The 22,561-nt window shown below is 40.6% G+C and overlaps 1 protein-coding gene across 3 annotated transcripts in view; it reads left to right on the forward strand.

Annotated features, from left to right (window-relative positions):
- The window catches only part of ITGA9 (integrin subunit alpha 9), a 223,113-nt gene that overhangs the window by 189,804 nt on the left and 10,748 nt on the right, over positions 1-22,561 (forward strand). For all 3 annotated transcript variants that reach the window (XM_051798702.1, XM_051798703.1, XM_051798704.1), the window contains 4 exons: positions 2,256-2,381; positions 2,863-2,982; positions 4,709-4,810; positions 15,443-15,562. In XM_051798702.1, the coding sequence (XP_051654662.1) occupies positions 2,256-2,381; positions 2,863-2,982; positions 4,709-4,810; positions 15,443-15,562 (468 nt within the window). The remainder of the gene's footprint in view (positions 1-2,255; positions 2,382-2,862; positions 2,983-4,708; positions 4,811-15,442; positions 15,563-22,561) is intronic.

Here is a 22,561-nt window from a genome sequence, read left to right on the forward strand (position 1 = left end):
ACCCTCAAAAATCCAATTTCCAATTTCCAAGCCTCCCCCCCCCAATTTACCTCAACACCAAAGAGAAGTTTTCAGGCAGGCACAACTCAGTATAGGGGAAGGGAATATATACAATTTATTACTATACAAAATAAATACTATACAAACTAAAAAACAGTTATATACACAATATTAACACAGATTCTACCACTCCTTGGACCCTCCCACATCAGTTTGGGAGAAGTCTTCCGAGCGATAGTGAAAAGTCTCTCACTGAGGTATCAGAGAAAGGGTTGAAACCCCCACCAGCCCTTAGCTTCATGCTGAGGTCCTATCCTGAGCTGCAAGGGAAACAGCTTGCGCCATCAGGATCTTCATCACGAAAGGTCCAGGGAGTCAGCTCTGAGTCCTTCCTCTCTGGTTTCGTGAAGGTTTCCTCCCAGGGTTAAGATGTTCTGCTCTCACCCTCCAGGTTGCAGGCTCTGGGTCTCTGCTCAGTTCTTTTTACCCCAAATAGTTTTAAAGTCCTTACCCAGGAAAAACCTGCTTGTTTGACTCTCTCACTCTTCTTTAGCTGCTGCAGCTTCCAGTTTCGGTAGTCCATGTCCAAACCCAGCGTAGAGCACCTCCAAGCCCTCTCTGGCCCATCTCCAATTTCTGCCTGGAGTTCTTCCAACTGTTGCAATGAATCGCAACTGTTTCTCCCGGCAACCGAGCCTCTCTGGCCCCTCTCTTGGCTCGGCTCCAGTACCGAGCATGCCTGCCAGGGAAACAGGGAGCTGCAACTCTCCCGACTGGCCTCCGAGTCCACTCTGTCTGCTTCTTCTGTGCAGTGGAGGGGGAGAACTGGTGAGGGAACCACCCTAGCCCTAGTTGAAGCAAGGCCGAGGAGGCCCGAGGGCCCCTCTGGTCCAGAGGCTCCCCTGGCCACCCCTCATGTCTCTGATTCTCTCTTACACACAGAACACTCCTACATGGTGCCTCCAGCCCTGGCCAAGCCAGGACCACTGGGGCACAGGGCACCCCCCGGGTTCGGGGAGGGGGGGCCCATCCACCCCTCCAGCTTCTCTCTCTCTCTCTTACATGCTCTCACACACTCGACCAACAGCTTCCCGCTGTTGTTGATATCTAATTTTCACAGGAGCGAAAAAGAACAGCTCTGATTGGTCCCTCAGGGGAAACTCTCCTGGGACCAATCACCTCTAGGCTCCCCAGCTACCGGGGGGGCAGCTCAAACCAAGACACACACTCATAAGTTTTAAGGATGGCAGCAGGAGGAATTTGCTGATACTTTGTTGTCATCCTTTTTATTAAATTCTGGTAGATTTTCCTCAGTGAATATTTATAAGCTGCAAAAACTGAGAAGGGTTTTCTAGAACAAGGTTATCTTAACTGAAACTCATTTTAACAGAGCTTGGTACATTTCACTTGCTTCAATCATCTGCTTTGCTGGACGAGTGAAAACGCTAATCACAGAATCATAGAATAGATTGGGTTGGAAAAGACCTCCAAGATCATCAAGTCCAACCCCTGAACCATCTCCAATTACTATATCATGGCACTAAGGGCCACGTCCAATCTCTTTTTAAAAACCTCCAGGGATGGTGAATCCACCACCTCTCTGGGTAGGCCGTTCCAATGCCTGATAACCCTCTCTGTAAAGAATTTATTCCTAACATCTAACCTAAACCTCCCCTGGCAGAGCTTGAGCCCATGTCCCCTTGTCCTATTGTTGGTTGCCTGGGAGAAGAGACCAAAAAGTTTATCTTTGTGTATTTCTGCTGAAGGTGAAAGAGTGTCTAGGTTTGAGCATTTAGAGGAAGATGTCATTTATCTCATTAGTTCTGATATAAGCAGGGAAACAGCTGAGTTGACCAAAACATCAAATAAACACAGTTACAAAGAAGGTAATACAAAGGTAACACCGTTGACTTAAAATGCTATGAGGTGGTTTTATATATTTTGCTGGGATTTTTCTCCTCTGTCTCTATCTTCAGACATGTAGAACAGAGACACCTACATGTGAACTAGGTTAGATATGTTCATGTCCTATCCAGTCAAAGCATTTCCAAAGCATGGTTTGTCTGGCTTACTTCCAATATTTTCTTTGGGCTTATTTGACTCCCAAAGTGGTTATTTTTCTCCTTTGGCAATTAATGGTAGGCCAGACATATAGCTCACATATAGGTGTATTTTTATGGACAGGCTTATCCCACCTTCTCATATAATTTAGCTTAATTCAGAATAATAATTGTGATTTATAATTGTGCATGCAGGTTGGCCAGGACAAAGGAAGCTGTTCTTTCCACAGAAACCACAGCCCATGTGTTGTTCCTCAAGAGAATGAAAATATTTTCCACACAATATTTGCTTTTTTCACAAAGTCTGGCAGAAAAGTATTGGTAAGAAATGGCACCACTTATGACATACAGCATATTCTACAAACGATTTTGCATGGCTTGGCATGAAGATCTGAAGCAGATTGTTCACTGTAGAGCAACACTTTGCTGAATATATAACGCAGTTGGTCACCAGAACCTTCGCTCCCCTGTTCTGTCAAAGGCACATGGGGGCAGTGAGGCACTGTACTTGGTGCCTGACCCACACAGAGGGCTGATGTGCAGCAGTGGCCCTGCCCCTTCCAGGGTGCTTGCCTGGCTCAGCACCTCTGTAGAGGGCTGAATTTTATTAGCTGACTTGCTTTCATTCAGGTCTCTGTATTCAGCTGTCTTCAGGTCTTGAAAGTTCCTGATATTTCAGTGTAAGAGTGCTGTATTCTAGCAGTTTACTATATACCTAATTTTCTGCTGTATTTGCTGTCACACAATTTGTCATTGAATTTTTACCTCCTTCGCCTAATGGCATTTTCCATATTTCCTATAGGACTGTGAAAGACCAGGCAGGTCCTGCTTAATTATACACTGCAACTTAAGCTCACTACCCAAAGCAGAGTCCTGTGATATAAGTATCTACATGCTGCTGAATACTGAGATACTCAAGAAGGTGCGTGCTTCCCTTGTAGGTTGTCTTAAATACCAACTTAAGTGTGCTTATGTGTGCCAGTGAACTCAAAACTTGAATTTCTTCCTCTCTTTACTAGTGTGTTAAAAAAATATTATGACATCAAGGAAAACAAATCTATTTATCAACAGTGTGTATGGAGGTGTTAATCCTAGTTCTTACCCATTACACATTAAGACAGGTATAAATTAAGTTCAGAAATTTATATATTGAGAAATAACAAATGAGTCCCCTAATCGTTGGGGTGTGGTGTTAAGGCTAGAGACTTCTGAAAGTTGAATTGATTTCTGAAAGCTTTCATTCTGAAAAACGAAAGGCAGAGTAAGTGAATATAAACTATGACCAGCTATGTATCATTCTTTCTGTGTAAACAGAGATGGTAGTTTTTTGTCATTTTTACTTCAAATTATTATTATTCAAAGAAGATGCATCATGAATGTATTAATGCTGAGCTTGATGTTTATGACACGAAACAAATGATTGCAAGTTAATTTCTGTCTTCTCTGAAGACACTGAATCAGACAACAAATCCTAAATTCTTAGTGATTTACTACATTTTGACCTCTTTTCCTTTACTTACAAAAATGCTGACTCTCTAATTGTGGCAAGATGCTGTAAGATTATGAGGGTTTAAGATAACCAGAGGAGAAGGCTGATAACATGAGCCTACTAAAATAAACCTGTCTTTGATAAATGCTAGATTAAAAGCATCAGAGAGCGCCCTAATTAGAAAACAGTTGCTAAAGAAATTATCGCCCTGAGCTTTTCCAGTTGAAACCAATGAGTCTATTAATGTTTGTTTGTATTTGAAAATAGGAAATACAGGCAAGGCCAGAAATTTCAGGTATTTGCTACATGCTTATAGAAATGCTGAAATATGTAAACAAGTAACTGAGTGCACACAAAATATGCTTCTGGAAAATTGAGGTTTGGGAGTAGCCAGGATTCACCCCATCTGCTGGTTGCCTTGCAAGATTACTATTAGCAACAACCCTTTAAAAGATGTACTGTGTTTACACGTGTTTGGGTCAGTATCACCAATGAGTGCCATTTGCTACTTACCATCTACCCTTCCCAAGGTGAACTGCATACAAATGACTAACCTGTAAGTTGAAATGGCATCTTACTGAAATGTGCCTATCAAAATGCACCATGCATTTCATGGCAGAAATATATATCAATAAAACGAGATGTACAGTAAATATTTAAGATATCTGCCATGTACAGATTTAAATAATTAAGAAGTTTTCCCCTTGGGTTATATTAGATTTTGTCCCAGATTTTGTATATCATTTTTCTGTTCAATTGAAAAACAATTCAGAGCTTTTTTTCATGGTTAATATTGAACCTACCTGTGTTATTGGCAATATTCTGTCTTGTTTTTTTGGTAGATGTGGAAAACATGAACAAACCAAATACAAAGTATGTGTTTAAAGTCCAACATACCTGATTTTGTTTTATTCTGAAATATTGTGCTCAGTTATATCTGTCTGTTATGAGCATTAGGAATATTTTTTCAAAGTAGTGTTTTAACCAGGCTAGTGTTTAACTGTCAACCTAAGCTTTGTCTAGATTTTTTTATTACACTGGCAAATTTTGATGGTTTGTTTGTTTTGTTTTTTTTTTTTTTTGACGGGGGGATTGGTGCTTTTGTTGTTGTTGTTGTTTTGCACCCTTAAATCTAATTCTTCCTCTTTTTACTTCTCAGGACAGTTCCTCGGTCATCCAGTTTGTCACAAGGGCAAGGTTGAGGATGGATGGTGACCTCAGAGTTGTGGAGGTGCCGAGTGGGAGCCCACAAGAAAAATCAGTAAGTAAATAAACCTGAAGAGAAAGGTTTCCTTATCTGAGTAGGCTGGAGATCACTGAGAGCTCTATACAAACTGGAATTTGTGGCTAGGCTTGGTCTGGGCCAGCCCAGACTTTGTTTGACTAGACTTACAGTGCTGTGAACTGTGCTTCTTTGGTTTTGCTCTCTGTGATAACTGTGTCATCAGAGTGAGTGACGTTATATGGAACCAGAGGGATCTGTGTTGTACAAGCTAAAAGTTTAATATTCTCGAGGTATTCATGCAAAAATCAGTTTTAGCTTCCTGTTTTAGGGTTAATCTAATTCAGATTTTCCTTGAAAACCTAGCAGAGACTTGAAAGCCCAACAATGTCTTTTCACATGTGCCAGAATAAAATATTTAGAAGTGTTAATGATATTTTGGGAGCTGTGAAAATGGACAAGGATGTCTAAACTTTCAGTGATACATTTAACTCTTCCATTGTGCTGAGCTGATAAAAATGAAGTATGAGCTGATACCACATTTTGTATTGATCGGCATGGGGGTGTATTGAAAATTGAAGGTGAAATATCAAAGGTCGAGGTGAATTCACTTTATAGTTTTGTCTGTAAGTAAAATTGTACTGTAAGATGTTTACTGGCTGATCTACTGGAAAAGGAGGGGTAATGGCTTTGGTTTACTACTACCAAATTGTGTAATACTTACAACGTGAACATTGACCAGGAGGCCACACCCAAATTCGGCTTAATTTTTGCCTAGTGAAATTTTAAAATTTCATTTCTTATTCTTCTCTCATATGAGGATCAGAGGTAATCTGGACTACTTTCTATTTTTGTTCTTGCTGTGTATTTTCAGAACATGATCTCTATTCTCAGTTGTCCTTCTCTCCCTAGTGGATGTTGTCTCCACCAGCCTGTACAACCACTCTCTTATTGCCTCCATTTTAAGTGAGTGACATTGAGATCTCGGTATGAGAGCATTGAGTTCAACGCACTTTTGGAAGACGCTGACGCCCCAAATTAAAGCACTCATCTCAGAGATACTGGATTTAAAACCCCACAGGCAAATTAGGCCTGCATCTTCTTGTTACTTTAAATTGGAAAGTAGAGACACCACTATGATGTCCATCTTCTCCACCATCGTGTTAAGGAAACTTCCCAGTCTGACCATTCACAAGACTCTGGCAGTCACACTCCCAACACCAGAGACTTTCACTGCTGTTACCAAAGCCCTTTCACAGTGGGCAACTCCAGCTGAGCCAACAGGTGCCCTGCTTGACTCCCTACAAACTCCACTCACGCACAGTCAGATGAGGTTTCCTTAGTGGTTTGACCCCAGATTTCCCATAGCAGAGTCTCAGATGTCTAGTTACATAAAGCAATTAATTTGTGGTGCAGTAACACAGAAACAGTCTGAGCTGGGCACCTCCAAGGAGGACTCCCAACCAAGGAATTGCTGAGCTTTTATCTGCTCGCAGTCCAAGGTGCATGCAGGACACCCTCTTCCTCCTGAGTCCTCTACTCTTGCTGTGTCTCCCAGTGTGCATCCACCTGATTGGCTCTACTGATCTTCCTGCCTTTTGTTATCCAAAAGGTAGGTAGTTCACTGCTATGTCTCTCAGTGTCCATGTACCTGGCTGGCACCACCCATCTTCCTACTCTTCATTTACCATAGGGTTCACAGCCTCTTGTCTCAGGCTCCCACCCAGAGCTCAATCCGCATTTCAATCTGCATCTCAATCTGCAGCTTGCAAACTGAGCTACCTGCATCAGATGTATTCCTCAACAATCATGTCTGTAACCCTAGTTTTAACTTTTGATTTTATTAGACCTGTCAGAAAAAGGAATTATTTTATATGACAGGACCTCATTTTTCCCCTTCTGTTTTATTTTCTTTGTCAGGTTTCTGGACCATTCTAAAGTGCATTAAAGAATAGACTTGGCAGCTGAAATGAAAAACATAGCTAGCCTTTGCTGGGAATGTGCCTTATAAGTGACCTGCAGCGCTGATCGTTGCTTGATCTCTCTTTAGTTCTGCAGGTTGCACAGAGCAAATCTTGCAATTGTATGGCAGAATTTCATTAATGACTGAATAACATATGACTGTGACACCCATGCCCCAGCTGAAATAGAAGAATATAGAATATATCTATGCCAACTATTTTAATCTGTAAAGGTTTTTAGAATCTTTCAGAATGATAGGCACAATGTAAAATGTGTGGGATTACTGTTATTAATATTCAAAATTTAGAAATGCTTTTATCTAGGAATGCAAGCTCTGTTGTATTTCACTGTTATCTAATGCTTGAAGAAAAAAAAGAAAAAAAAAAGAAAAAAAAAAGAAATTGTCCTTTACCTGTTCCCAGAAAGCCTTTCAGCAAGTCTTGAGTTGCATCAATTATGCAGTGCAGTGTGTGTGCTGGGAAGCTATATTAATCTTCAAATAAGAGATTGCTTCTAAGTCCTGGGAAGCCCTAGCTGTAAACGAGCATGCATGACATATTGTAGCCATGTAACATCAATTTGTAGTTTCAAGTCTTTTCTCATATGAGTGCCATTTGCTCTCTCCTTTATGCTATTTCCATATGTCTGTTGGCTTCACCATTGCTGTATGTTTTGGATAGAGTCGTGTTCAGGCAAAAATTTAAGAGGTGGTTTGGCTCAAGGTACTCATTTTCCCCTGTTCTCTTCTTGTGGAATGCAGAAGGGAATAGTACTTGTTGCAAGCCACAACTATGCAGCTGGAAATAGATAGAAGAAAGAAAATGTCTTTGTTCGTACTCCTCCCTTCCCTTTTAAAGTTCATCCCATACTCTTCATTGACCATGGACTGCTACCACATTCATTTGGATAGCAGTTCCTTCTGAACAGTTCTGCATGAACTTCCTATGAGTTTGTGTTCCCTAATAATGAAAATACGTTTTCTTAGACACTTTATCATGGTAAAGTAGAAAAGACCTTTTTGCTCTCTATGGCTAAATGTAGACTTATTAGCACATTTAAATTGTTCTTTAAAAACAGGTGTCATTACTTCACTGGGCATTTTTACAATATATTGTACAATATCAGTGTGCAAACTCTCTGTAAAGAAGACAAATGGAAAAAGAAGACAATCGGAAAAGGAAGACTGATATTTGTGATGCTAGTATAAGAAGTATCACTGGACAACCCATATAAACATCAGCTTTGTCAGAAACTCCAGCAGACAATTCATAAGGGAGATGCAAAAGTATATGTAAAGATCTCTAAGTTGGGTAGCAGATTGTCTGTGAAATGAACCCATTTTTTAAAAAAAAAGATGCATTTATGCAATTCTCAGACATAACGTCTCGAGATTTGGATATGATTTTATGTGATTTGGAATTGTATATGCTGTCTCTGGTTACAACAGGCTGCTGGAACTCTTATTTGGGACAAATCACATGAAGAAGGTGAGCAAAGTTTGGATTTGGCTTTGGGACGACAGTGGTATTAACACAAGTATATATTGGCTGAAACTGATGGTGTGGTATTTGCAGAAGGCATGCTTAATTTTCTTCAGCATATGGGTTTCCATGAAGGTTTGGCTCCCTTCTCTACAAGTGAGGTGAAACCAACAATAAGCTCCATGAGACCGCAGTAGTCAAATACACCGGATCCAAGGATCCATATTCTGTGCTCACTGCTTGTGTACAGGAGGAGGAGCGCTCTTAAAGAGCAAAAGGACTTCCTGTAGAAGTGTGGAAGGAAGAATTGGTTGGATTTTACTACAACAAAACCATCTAAATGCCTCTGATTCTTCCTGTCTTGAAAGTGAGTGCACACAAAGCTGAATGCATGAAAAGGCATCCCCAGACAAAACACATGCAACTTCTGCAACATAGTACCCTGTAGAGCTTAAGGCTGCTATTATAGCTGTCTGGTGCTGTCAGCTAAGTACAGGTATGTTCCATCAAGCCTTTGAACATTTCCTACCGTCTGGGTTTTTCCTCAGGATTTAGATAGGTTTATGTTTGCAATGATAAACAAATATATTTTGGAGAAGAACAATAGCAAAAAGAAAAACTCATAAAAATTAAGTTTATGCTTGTGAAGACCTGCAAGGTATCTTTATATGCATATTTATACGCAAAGAGATTTAAATGCGTATTCACGTGCCTAAGGTTTAGCTCTCTGCCTGCAACATGGAGAACTTCGACCTGTTCTCTATGTCTGTTGGAAGGAGCAGCCTGTGGTACTGGACAGTGCTCATGATGTCCCAGCATTTTTTTAATGCATGTGGAAATACTACTTCCACTCAGCAATCCACCACCAACCTCTCTTGTTTTTTAGAAGCACTCAGCATTTTAAGGCACCAGCTCTCCAGCTTAGCTTTTTGATGCCTGGCCAGAGCTTTCTCCAGCAGCTTTGCAGCCTCGCGCCAGTGGGTTATTTGCTGCTTTATTGTTTTCGCCATGTTTTGATTTTTCATTTTGTTGCTTTACCTTTCCATCTGCTATTGCAACATTCCTTTTACAGATTTTCTTGTCTTTACAGTGCAGTCTGACAGGTAGAAACACACACTTGGGTAAAGGAACAGAACAATACACAATAATAATAAAATACAGTTAATTTCCCAGGGATAAAGACAAGCATGTTGCAGGGACACCTCAGGTTTGTATTTTTCAAGAACTTGCAATGCTTTTCTTAGTATATCTAAATAAATAAAATATATAAGGGATGCATATACATATATTTACAGATGTGTAGGAGAATGGCGTCTTTACTGCTGAAGTCCCCCCAAGCATAAGAGCACCTAAATGGAAAAGTCAGCCAGCAGTGCAGTGGGGTATGAAAAACCAGAAATATTTTGGGTGATAATACAGAAATAAAATAGCATTTTTTTATAAGCCATAGTTCTGTGGTTCATAATGCAAATGCATAAAACTAATTTCATGTACATAAGCAAAAAGAAATGAAAAATTTTCAATTATGTATTTTTAACAAGATTTTGATGAAGTATGTTTCTTGTCTTTCTGAGTCCCAGTGCAGTAGTGTGTGCCTATTCTGCAAAGGGCTTTGGCACAGTATGAACTTCAAATATTTTCAAAAATTCCTACTCAGTCAACTTCTTCTTGCCTACACGCTTTAGTGAAATAGGATGTTTTAGAAGCACTAAAAAAAAAATTCTGATTCTTTTTAATTTATTCACTAAGATATAGCCATCAGGATATAGCGAGTGTTTGGCACGGGTAGAAGATGAACTGGTAGGTGCCCTTGTCCTTCTGGTTTCAGCATTTCAGAAATCAGTGGTTGCGTGCAGATCTCAGTTATTTTCCAGAAGGCCAGTTTTGTTGTGTGAAACCTGACTGAGGTGCAAGCTACATACAGCTAAATGGCAAGCTGCACTGCCTCCTGGGCATCCCTGCTTTCAGATCCCACATGTACAGTGTGCAATGCAAAAGATAAATATGAAATTAAAACTCCTTGTACATCGTCAAAACAAGTCTTTTTCATGACCTTTCCCTGGCGTTTCATTGGAGTCTGAAAAAACACCTCTGATCACTCTAATGACCATTGCATGTGCTTCCTGTGAACCAGATAGCTGCTGTCCCTACTGCCCTCTCTGGGATGCTTTCCCAACCCCACCCCCCTTATTTTCTGCATCAGTTACTCTTATTACTCCTGTCTTCTCTATAGGTCAGGACTGCCTTGAGCTGGGAACTGCCTTGTGTTCTCCAACATGTTGGCCACTCTGTAGGGGCTTTGCTGCTGGGGTGGACAAGATGAGGAATTCAAAATGTGCTCAAGATCAGCTTTCAGAGACTGCACAATGGCCAGCAGGTCAAGTGGCGGGTGGTGGATGACATGCTTCTCTTTAGTACCATCACCCTCTGCCTCCAACCTTCCCACTAGGGATGACTTGCTTCCCTGGCCTCCCACTGCTGACTGTACTGGCTTCCTTCTGATACTCCAGAGATGCAATATATGCTGTCTGCGCAGTCTGATTTGACTGGGGTTTGGCTTGGGTTTTTTGTTGTTGGTACCTTTCTCACCAAAACTTACTGCAGTGACTGAGTATTAGTGCAGTCAGATTTTGAGGGCTTAAGACAGCTAGGGACATTAGTATGCACAACATCCCTGTTCCTCTCCAAACCATGAATGGGTTCTTTTAATGCATGTATGTTGATTCTAGACTGCTATAAGAAACCAGATAGATAAGAAGCTGTTGTTGTTCTACCGTTGTAGCTCAAGCTGTGACTGCAAAAGCTACAGCCAAGCTATTCTAGCCAGTGTGCTTCAAACCTAAAATGTGGAGCTCTTGATGCAGAGATTATGTATGATTTTATCTTTGCAGCTATTCCTGGCTCTGTCTTTTGACATCATACAGCGGGTACAGGTCTATTTTGCTGGAGGTTGTGATACGTTAACATTTACTCTCTGAGTAGTGGAGAGAAGGCACCACCTCACTTTGCATCCAGGCACTGTTTGAAAGGTCTCTTCATTGAAGTTACTTAAAATGTAAGGAGTTTCAGGGTTTTTTTAGAGTTAGGAAAATAACATTAAAGCCTTGTCATCTAAGAAATAGTCATCAGACTCGTGTCCATAAGATGGATTCTAACCTTAGTGTGTGTGAAAAATGGACTGCCACATCAGATCATCTTTCCAAGCTGCATCAGAAATAGGAGGAAGGCACAAGGTTTGAGTTTGATCTCTCTCTCCTGTATTTCCCTTACACTGTCTGTGAGGGAGACTTTACTGCTTAGGAAACTCTCAGTTCTGCAAAATGTCTTGGTGCTAATATCTGAAAACAAAGGCTTTGTGCTAATATCTGAAATGCTAAAATTATTCTTACTTTTGGTTTAAGAACTGGTCCATGTTCAAAAACTATTTTGAGCATTGTGATACTAGTTATGGGAATATTTTTGGATAATGCTGTATATGTAGAGCTTAGTTTGTGTCCATTTGCTATATTTTCAAGTGTCGTTGTCATGACACCATAGCAAGGCTGCTCACGATCATCTTTGAAAGGTTGTGGCCATCAGGAGAGGTGCCTGAGGACTGGAAAAAAGCAAATGTCACCCTGGTCTTCCAAAAGGGCAAGAAGGAGGACCCAGGGAACTACCAGCCAGCTAGACTCACCTCAGTTCCTGGAAAGATGATGGAGCACCTCATTCTGGAGGCCATCTCTATCCACATGAAGGAAAAGAAGGTGATCAGGAGTAGTCAGCATGGATTCACTAAAGGTAAATCATGCTTGACCAACCTGATTGCCTTCTACAATGAGACAACTACCTGGATGGATGAGGGGAGAGAAGAGGATATTGTCTGCATTGACTTAGCAAGGCTTTTGACACTTGTCTCTCACAACATCCTCATAGGCAAACTCAGGAAGTGTGGACTGGATGAGTAGACAGTGAGGTGAATTAAGAACTTGCTGAAGAGCAGATCCCAGAGGGTCATAATCTGTGGCATAAGGTCTAGTTGGAGGTCTGTCACTAGTGGGGTCCCTGAAGTTCAGTACTGGGTCCAGTATTGTTTAACTTGCTCATCAGTGACTTGGATGAAGGGACAGATACCTCCTCAGCAGGTTCACTGGAAGAAGTGAACGATACCCCAGAGGGTTGCACAGCCCTTCAAAAGAACCTTAATGGGTTGGAGAGATGGGCAGAGAAGAACTGTCTGAATTTCAAAAAAGGTAAATGCAGGGTCCTGCACCTGGGGAGGAATAACCTTATGCAACAGTACAGTCTGACAGCTGACCTGCTGGAAAACAGCTCTGCTTAGAAGGACCTGGGAGTCCTGGTGGACAACAAGCTGTCCATGAGCCAGCACTGTTTCCTTGTGGTCAGTGGTATCTTGGGGTGCATTAGGTTTTCCTAATTGTCAGATCGCGAGGGAGGTGATCCTGGCCATCTACTCAGCCCAGGTGAGGCCACATTTGGTTTAATGTCCACTTCTGGGCTCTGTAGTACAACAGAGATGTGGAGCTCCTGGGGCAGTTGCAGTGAAGGGCAGTGAAGATGATTAAGGCACTGGAGCATCTCTCTTATGAGTGTAGGCTGAGGGAACTGGGCCTATTTAGTCTCAAGAAGAGATGACTGAAAGAGGACTTCATCAGTGTCTGTAAGTATCTGAAGGGAGGATGTCAAGGGAATGGACCAGGTTCTGCTTGGTGGTGCAGAACAATGGGACAGGAGGCAATGGGCAGAAACTGGTGCACAGCAAGTTCCACTTGAATCTGAGGAAGAAGTTCTTTACTATGCAGGTAACTGAGCACTGGAACAGATTGCCCAGAGAGGTTGTGGAGTGTCCCTCACTGGAGAGATTCCAGTACCATCTGGATGTAATTGTGTACAATGTGGTCTGGGATGACCCTGCTTGAGCAGGGAGGTTGGACCAGATGACCCACTTTGGTCCCTTCCAACTTTACCCATTCTGTGATTCTGTGAAATGCCTGATAACATCTCACTGATAGAAAAAAGCAGTGTGTGTAAATCAGCTAATGTTCAAATTCCTCCTCCAGAAAAACTGGTCTTAATCAGCATTAACCTGTGAAACTGAGGTGAAGGATCTCTGACTATTTCTTTATGGGAACACCTTGACAAAATATAGCCCTTCTCACCCGCTTTCTCTCATCTGTAGCTGTAATTTTTGTGTCTGTTTGCTGAGGATGCTTACAGAAACAGAAATGTTCATTAGTGGGATCTCGGGAGGCTGTCCTATCCTGTCTACCACTCAAAGCAGGGCTGTTGCCTGCACTCACTCAGGATCCCCATGGCTTTCTCTGAGGCTTGGAAACGGGCAGGGTTGGAGAACTGAGGGCCTCTTTGACTCCTGTACCAGTGCTGCCATCTCCTTCCTTTTGCAGCCTTTTCCTGAATGCCCACCTTCAACATTCATATAAGTTGCATGGTATTGCATTCCCTGGGCTGTCTCATAAATGAAACTGTTTGAACAGGGTCAGCAGTGAGTGAATGTATCTAATGGGTCTTTCATTAGCCTCTTAAAGATGTGTATCTTGGGATTGTGTAATTGTATGTGACTGCAACTCCTGGATTTTCACTCACTTTTAGCAAATAATTTTTTTTTTAATTTAACAGTTCATGTCTACAAAATAGTTTTGACATTTTTAAGCAAAGATGATGAAAGTGGTTTGTGGAGGAGGAAGAAAAACTAACTACTTCATTTTGTAAAACAAAGCCAGACTAACCAAATGTATTCCCTCTAAAAAGTCCCTGCTGCCTCTCTGCATTTGTTCTATATTAAATTGCAAACTTTAACATAGAAATAGCCCTCACTGAGGAGAGCTGTTTTTGAGTTTTCCACTGAGGCACTGGTTTTGATTGAAATAAGAGACTGAAAATTCACATAGGGTATAGGAATAATATAATTTGCTCCCATTTTCTTCTTAAGACAGATGGTAAAGGAAGGATCTCTGTTGGCTGTATTTCTCTGCCATACATACGAGAGGAGAGAAGAAGAGGGGAGGGGAGAGAAGAGGAGGGGAGGAGAGGGGAGGGGAGGGAGGGGAGGGGAAGGGAGGGGACAGGGGCGGGGGGAGGGGAGGGGAGGGGAGGGGAGGGGAGAGGGGAGAGGGGAGGGGAGGGGACAGGGGAGGGGAGGAGAGGAGAGGAGAGGAGAGGAGAGGAGAGGAGAGGAGAGGAGAGGAGAGGAGAGGAGAGGAGAGGAGAGGAGAGGAGAGGAGAGGAGAGGAGAGGAGAGGAGAGGAGAGGAGAGGAGAGGAGAGGAGAGGAGAGGAGAGGAGAGGAGAGGAGAGGAGAGGAGAGGAGAGGAGAGGAGAGGAGAGGAGAGGAGAGGAGAGGAGAGGAGAGGGGAGGAGAGGGGAGGGGAGGGGAGGAGAGGGGAGGAGAGGGGAGGGGAGGAGAGGGGAGGGGAGGAGGGGAGGAGGAGGGGAGGAGGGGAGGAGGAGGGGAGGAGGAGGGGAGGAGGGGAGGAGGAGGGGAGAGGGAGAAGAGAGGGAGAAGAGAGGGAGAAGAGAGGGAGAGGGAGGGGAGGGGAGGGGAGAGGGAGAAGAGAGGGGAGGGGAGAGGGAGAGGAGAGGGGAGAGGGAGGGGAGAGGGAGAGGAGAGGGAGAGGAGAGGGAGAGGAGAACTATCTGCATTCCCAGAAGAACCTATGACTGCACATGCCCTTGCCTCTTTCACACAATGTGTCCTGTGAAGCAGAGCAGGAATGATTTGTATTTAATAGGAATGTATGAGTTGTCCAAATTTTTTGTGAAAAAAAAGTTAGCCAACTCATTACAAGCATTTCATGTGAAGCATCAGGGTATTTGGCAGGGCCGGAGCGTGGTGAGTAAGACAAACTGTGCAAGATGTCATAGCAATCCCTGCCAATCCAAAGGATGGAGTTTTTCATGCAAAACTTTGTGCACCTTGGTGGCCCAGCACCAAAACGAGCTCAGTGTCTGGGCTTGGGGATTGACAGGGTAGGTGTTATTTTGGAGTGGAAGCTGATATTCTTTGGATGTAAAACATGGCTACTCAAAGTCCACTTGAAAGCTTTAAATCCCTTGTGAAAAATAGATGGAAAGCACTAAATGCATTCCATATTTGTTTGACAGATGAAATATGATCAGGGAGGCCATGGTGCAGTGTCTCATAAGATGAGTACAAGAGAAAACAATACAACTTCTAGTCATAAAAATATCTTTTTCTAATTGCTTTGTAGGTGGTCTTTGAGGCTTTGCACAATCTGGAGCCTCGTGGATATGTTGTCGGATGGATCATTGCCATCAGTTTGCTGGTGGGAATTCTCATCTTCCTATTGCTTGCTGTGCTCTTATGGAAGGTAAGGCAACAGATGCAACATAAGTACCAAAGCTAGTCCCAGAAAAAAAGCTTAAATTTATCCTTGTATTTTTAACATCTATTTGCTTTAGGAACTGAATAATTAGTCAGTAAAAACAATTTCATATACAAGCTTTCATGAGGGACAGGGAGGGATTCATGATGTACAGAAGAAGTGAAAAAGTGGAGGTTTTTAGGGCCTGGTTATTAAAAGTTGAAACCTTTGATACCATTTCGGGACAACAGAGTGTCCCTCTTAGAAATCTGCCGTTATATTACTCTTAGGTACTTCGCATTTGTATGGTTTTCTGATGACTGAGGCTCACTGATTTCAGCAGGATTTCCTGAAAATTGTGTCAACTTTGCTTGACCAGCAAAAAAATTGGGTGCATGTCTAGGAAAAATCAGATGGTAGCTACTGTTTTCCAGAGGTAGATGCCCTGGGGAGAGGAGTTTCCAGCAGTAAATTCTTCACATCCCTCACACAAGGAGTTCCAGATCAGTTAGTTACCAGAGGAAGAAGCACCTGGACCTGTTAAAAGACAGCCTTCCCACTGTCTCTGATAGGATACAGTTCTTTTACCCCAGACACTGTTGCAGGGTAAAAGTGGGCTGATCCTGATAGTTGGCAGCAGCCATCTTGTGTGGTAAATATGAAGGGGAAGGAACTTCAAGTGTTTTAATTCCTCAGTTCCCTGCTACCAATCCATAAACTTAAAAGACCACAGTCAAGGTGAGGGACTGTCTTTGAGGGAAGTAAATCTCAAATGCACACATGGGAACATGTCCAACACTATTTTGCTTCCCATGGCAAACATCCAGCAGTCTGACTCACACTGTTTAGCAGCACGTGTGCTGCAGGCTCTGCTAGCCGGCTGTGTTGGGACTGGAGGTCACAGGTCCAGTGTGCTGCAAAAGGACATATCGCTGCAAGTCATCAGGCTGTAAAATGGATTTACAAACCTGGGCCAAAAACTAGCCATGCAATTCTTATTATAGATTATATAGTTGTGTGTATAGTTGCGTTATGGATTATAAAGCTACTTCATATAATATATAAATTTTATATGAGTTATAGATTTAAAGTCTTTTTAAAGTCAGTTTTGAAGATTTTTAAGCATATACTGGCCAGGTTAAAATTGACTGTGCTTTCCATTTCAAAAACAATGTTTGACCACAGTCTAGAATATCTCATAACTTCTGTTTTTCTGGCATCTAGGAAATGCTTTTGCTTTCTGTGGCAGAAAGAGTTAAAGGAAAAAAAAAGTCAGTGAAATTAAGAAGGGAGAATAACCATGAGAATGGAAAAATGTGAGATTGGAGGAGACCCAGGGTTTATGTCTCAATGACACAATTTGAAAAAGGAGTTACTGCTGCTGATTTCATATAGCTCATTTCCTGTCATAAAAAGGCATGTTTGAAAATGTGCAAGATAAGAAGAATATCACCTTTCACTGTGAGTCTCCAGGAGAAACTCGCACAAGGTCAATTCTTAGTCTCTACTAGAGTTAATACAGTCCTTTGCTTCCTGGGTTAGTCTTGAGACTTGAGCTCTTTTAAATTTTATAGAGATCATTCAGTGAAGAAGCTGCCATTTTGTTGAATGAAAGCTTTGAGAAATTTTGAGAGATTCCAAGTAACAGTAACTATTCCAAGCAACTAACACCAGGTTTACATAGCCCTTTTTGCATGCAGATGTGCTGAGGTGAAGAAAGGTGAGATGCCTTGGTCAGAGTCTGTGTTAGAGACAAGTCAGGCTTTGCCAGCTGTACTCCAGTGCTTTATCCATAGAGTTGCATGATTAGTAAAGGATTCAATAATTTAGGATTTTGTTGTAGAGAAAAGTGATTAAAATTGTGTAGATGCTAGTATCAGGTGGTGATTGGTCAAAGGACTCAATAATCTTGGAGGTCTTTTTCAGCTATAATGATTCTATGATTGTATATATATGTGCATGTGTGCACATTTGTGTATATATATGTGTATATATATATGTATATATGTGCATATATATGTATGTATATATGTATACATGTATTCCTCCCCTACATTGAAATCCAAAGAGGTTTTGTGCCATAATTTTATGTCCCTATGCACCTCAGGGGAGAGGGGATGGGGTGGTTTTTTTTTTAAAAATCAGTTTTATTTCATTGCAGCATTGATAGAGAAACCTGTTGAAACTGAGTGGCAGTTTCATATCTTTGATGCAAATTGTTGTGCCTATTCAGAGTTCACATGCTTCTTCTTTTCTGTACATGTAATTCTAAGATCCCTACCTGTAGGAACTACATAGCCCATACCTGTCCTGTCTGTCCATAAAATCTGCAAAAACTGTGACTTGGTTTATGCTCTCTGAAATTCTTCTTTCTGTAGTCCTCATTGCATTTTGTACAGTTTTTCTGATAACTTTTCAATTTTATTGGTTTTGTTACCCACTTATCTAGTTGCTTTAAGTGAGTTGTTACTTGCTATCTTGTGTAGGCTTCTCAGGGTACTACTCATTTGATACAGATGCTAGGTTCAGTAGACCTAGAATTAGGCTTTTTCAATATTATCCTGTTATAAAAATGCAGATAATTAACTTCTGTGATTCAAGACCAAACCTATACTATCTCCCAAACATAGATAGATCTTCGTTATGGATAACATCTAGGAAACCTTGAGGAGGGAATGGGACAATGAAAGTGATTGTACAAATAATTAGGTTTTCACCAGGCAGAAGTTGTGTGGATCATTTGAAGTCTGTTTATTTTCTTCTTATTTCTCGCTTTCTGAACCAAAGCAAGTATCACAAAATGTTTGTAGACCCTTGGCTTACCAAGAGCAAAAGGGTTGTATTCCTGCAACAGTGACTCAAATGTTGGGTTTTTTACAGTAGATTGATAGGTTTACAGTAGGTTGATTTGCTGTGCTTTTTGAATTCTGACTGAATGTTACAGGAAGATTGAGTTTGTCATCTTTTATTTTTCTCACACAAGTAAATGGTTAATGCTGCTGTTATAGCCAAAACACTGCATTCACCAGTGAGTTTGCTAGCTGCCATGTAATATTTGTTCACTACTCTCAAGATAGGCAATATTTCAGTGGTAGTATGTGTCCAGTACGTGTAAAATGCCTTTGTTATCTTTCTTGATGTAATGAGCTATGTAAATGTGTAACAATAATATTGTGGCTGAGTGTTCTCTCCAGTCTCAGTGTCCTCAAAATGAGAACTGTGCATGGCAGGGTACTCTGAGAACACCACAGCCATTGCAGTTGTGTTGCTCTTATTCTGGCACTCTGTGAACAAATGTAATCCACTGGCTTGTGGTTCAGAACATCTTTCAGAAAAGAGGAAAGATAGCCATCATTTTCAGGAGTCCAAACCAGTAAAAAAATGCATATGTAGACTGAAAAATTGCAAATACGTACCTAAGGTTCCAAGGCTCCCCACTGCTGGAACACAACATATGTATTTATTGGAATTCATTAGCATCCCTCAAACCCAAATGCCAATAACAGAGCAAATGTGACTTACCTAGTCTGAATTCTGTTTTTAGGCTTGGTTTCACAATGGGAAATGGTGTATTATAACTTACACCAGCCATAGCTGTTACCTTCTGATTTGACTAATGCATGAAAGTGACTTATTTTGATAATTATGGACATGGTACAACTTTCATTCAAATATTTTTGGCAGATCAAATATATCAAAATATGATTTTAAAGCTAATTTTTATTGATTCCAAAAATAGTCTTTAATGTTTAGTCTTGGGTTTTCAAACAAAGCCAGAAGTATTTCAGTAGTGTTTCTTTTTTTTATTTGGAGAGAAAATGGAAAATATGGATCGAGATATGTTTTAAATTAATTATGCTTATAGGAATGATATCTCTAATTACTGTCCTATTCCCTGGTGAGATTCAGTTTATTTCCAGACATATCTGCAGTAGACATTATGTTCTTTGAGAGCAATAATCAGAGATGAACTTTGGATGATGGTTGTGTTCATTCTGTGACTTTAAAAAATAAACTACGTAGTAAAATTTTGCAATGGGAAAAAAATCTTTATTTGGAAATAGTCATAAGTTTTAATGTTGGCCAATTTGCTTTTTAATTACACTTATAAATATAGCTGTCTTGCAAGTTACTGTACACAGTCACCATACTGCAAGAAGTTCAGGCTTTGATTAAACTCAAGTTACCAGAACTCAGCACTGAAAGATCTTTATAAGTTCAGTCGCTATGGAAGAATTTGATTCCTAGCAGCTGTATCTGATCCCAGTGTATTGTAACTGATGAACATTGTTATGGCAGAGAAGAATTAGCAATGTACTCAAAATTGTGCTTAACTTTTAGCTTACTTTCATCTAGCCTGGCTAACTGACTTGAGATATTACTGCTGGTACCTGGGGTGAAGATCTGTAGTCCTCCATAGATTTTAGAAGTAAATTTATTTCACATGCTGTAGTACTGAAACACTCATAGTTTTTAAACACACATTTTATTAGACGATTACTTTGTAATGTTGAAATAATAAGAAAAACTGTTTTGGTAAGAACAGCCAGTCAATTCATAAACTTAGCTAAAGCGAACATTAGATAAACTATTATTTTAACTAAATACTCTGTGACTATCTCAAAGGCCAAATGTTAAAAACCAGTCATTAAGGCTAGGTACCTCAAAATAGAAGAACAATTCAGACTGGCAGGATGCATGGAAAAGATGCATTTAGGTTTGTGAAACAGATAACTGCACACATCAAGGGACACCAGTACAGAAAATCTGATTTAGTACTTTTTTATTTTTTAATTAATATAACATACCTTGCCATTGTCACTGATGCTAGAGTGTCAGCCTATTAATGAACAATTTGTTCCTCTAACCAATTCTTGTGTAACTTTTCTCGCAGGAGTTGTTCAATTGGCTTCAATGGAGCTACTTGCTTATGTGGTGAATAGAGCTGGTAGTTCTGGTGTTTACCCTTGGAATATCTTTACTATGTAGGTATGGTCTAGGTTGCATCAGACAAGATTTATTCATCTAACCTTTGATTAATTTGTGGATACATAATATCTTTTGTTAAGGACTTAGTATGTACAGTACTTCAGAAATGAATGCTTGTAGAGGAGAACTAATCTTTGAGCAAGCTGCTGAACTTCTCTTTGTCTCAGTTCCCCAGCTGCATAAGTGTATATTGTGTATATTGTGTTTGTGTACAGCCATTTGTGGAATGGTGATGTTTGAATCATATTTATACTTGTTTCACTGAGCAAATGAGGACCTACATTACAAGACAGTTAAGGAGTTTGCCTCTCAAAAAGTCAATGAAAGACTGAATAATTAAACCAGACCTCTGGAGCTCTAATGAGGTTATCTTAGCCACACTATCATCCTTTCTCCTAAATACACATTTTCTCCTTTAACTCCTTTACAAACACACCTTTACGTCACAGTGGGACCCAGAATTGGCAGTTTGCCAATTCTTGGTGGAAAAGCTGATAGACATATCAGTTTGTGACACCTATGTACTGTGGCAAGTGTCCTTTAATTGGGAGAAAGAACGTAGTGCATCATCTTGGAACTGGTAGTTTGCGAGGATTATCCAGGACCACACAAACCCAAGTGCAAAGTGTTTTTACCCACCTTCTTGACAGTAGTAAAGTGAGTTGCACTTAATAACCAGTTATCTAACCCTGCATGGGGAAATGTTCCATGCTTCTAATCTCAGCAGCACTGAAATTGGGGGTGTTGTTGCTCTGCCAACTGGTGGCATTTAATGGGGTGAGGTTTCTGGCCCTGCTTTGACCCATGATTAGCTGCATATTTTTCTAGCTGTAGTACTGTTTGTGTGAAGGCAGAAGTACGCAAGGAGTATGCACCCAAAAAAAGTGAGGAGATTAATTCTCTGTAAGTTAATTCCTTCTGAAGTGCCATGAGGTGAATGGCTTGAGACTTCTGCCTAGATTAGCAATGTGGCATTAAAAGATTTGTGATGTAAATACATACTGTTCAGCAGGTATGACTGGATAGTGGTTACAGTAGATAAAGAAACTATGCTAAAGCTTGTGACTAAGGCACTGAACCTTGTTATGTTGTCAAAGCCTAGTTACATGGAGATTTCTTCAGTGGTTCTTACATTTTGTTTCATTTTTTAGTTACCCCTCTGACAGTGCTTTACTCCCTTTTCTTTTTACTTGTTGGTTTGTACTGTGATTGGTAACCTTGTCAGCATAGGCATACTGTTAAAAATAAATACTTTCTATGTTCAGCTTAACACCTCAGTATGCACTGGAGAAACTTAATTAAAAATAGTACAAAAACTCACAAAAGTCTCTGATATAGTCTTGGATCCTGTTTGAATGTTTTTGTTCACAAACCTCTATTCCTAGCTCAGTGATAGTCTTGAAACACTGCCGTAAATCAATACATAATGCTGTTTTTGCAGCAGTACGTAACTGTTTCTTAATGAATCATATTAATGAGAAAAAGACTTCTAAAAAAAAGCTAAACATTCTTCTTCAATCTCCATTTCAAACTATTTATCTTTTTATTTGATTGGGAGAATAAGCCCTGTTGGATTATGAATTATAAAAATGTTTTAGAAATTTATCCAATGGTGACTATAACAAAAGCAGTGATATTGCTTGCCCTCTGATCAGCTTTGTTTTTTTCCCAACTGCAAATTAAATTTTATTTTGTAATCTCATCACTCTTCAAGCGTACTTATAATTGGCACCCTAAAGAAATAGCCACAGAACCACACTGCAGGAAATGTTAGGTAAGTGTTTATACTTCTAGAGTTTAGAAAAATGTAAGGTCCAGTAATTCAGCCTTTGGATGAGCACAAAGTAGCAGCAAAAAAAAAAAAAAAAAAAAATTTACTGTGATGTTAATTTTGACTTTTGACTGAAGTTTTCAGTTTGTGTGAGTACAGGAAGAATGTAATTCTATGTGAGTGTTGTTAGATATGACTTTATGACTTATCTGTGATTTTTAAGGGATTTAAATCTGGCATGACAG

Source organism: Manacus candei, unplaced genomic scaffold (genome assembly GCF_025592945.1).
Source record: "Manacus candei isolate 608988 ecotype Guabito, Panama unplaced genomic scaffold, ASM2559294v1 h1tg000049l, whole genome shotgun sequence".
Lineage (NCBI taxonomy): Eukaryota > Metazoa > Chordata > Aves > Passeriformes > Pipridae > Manacus > Manacus candei.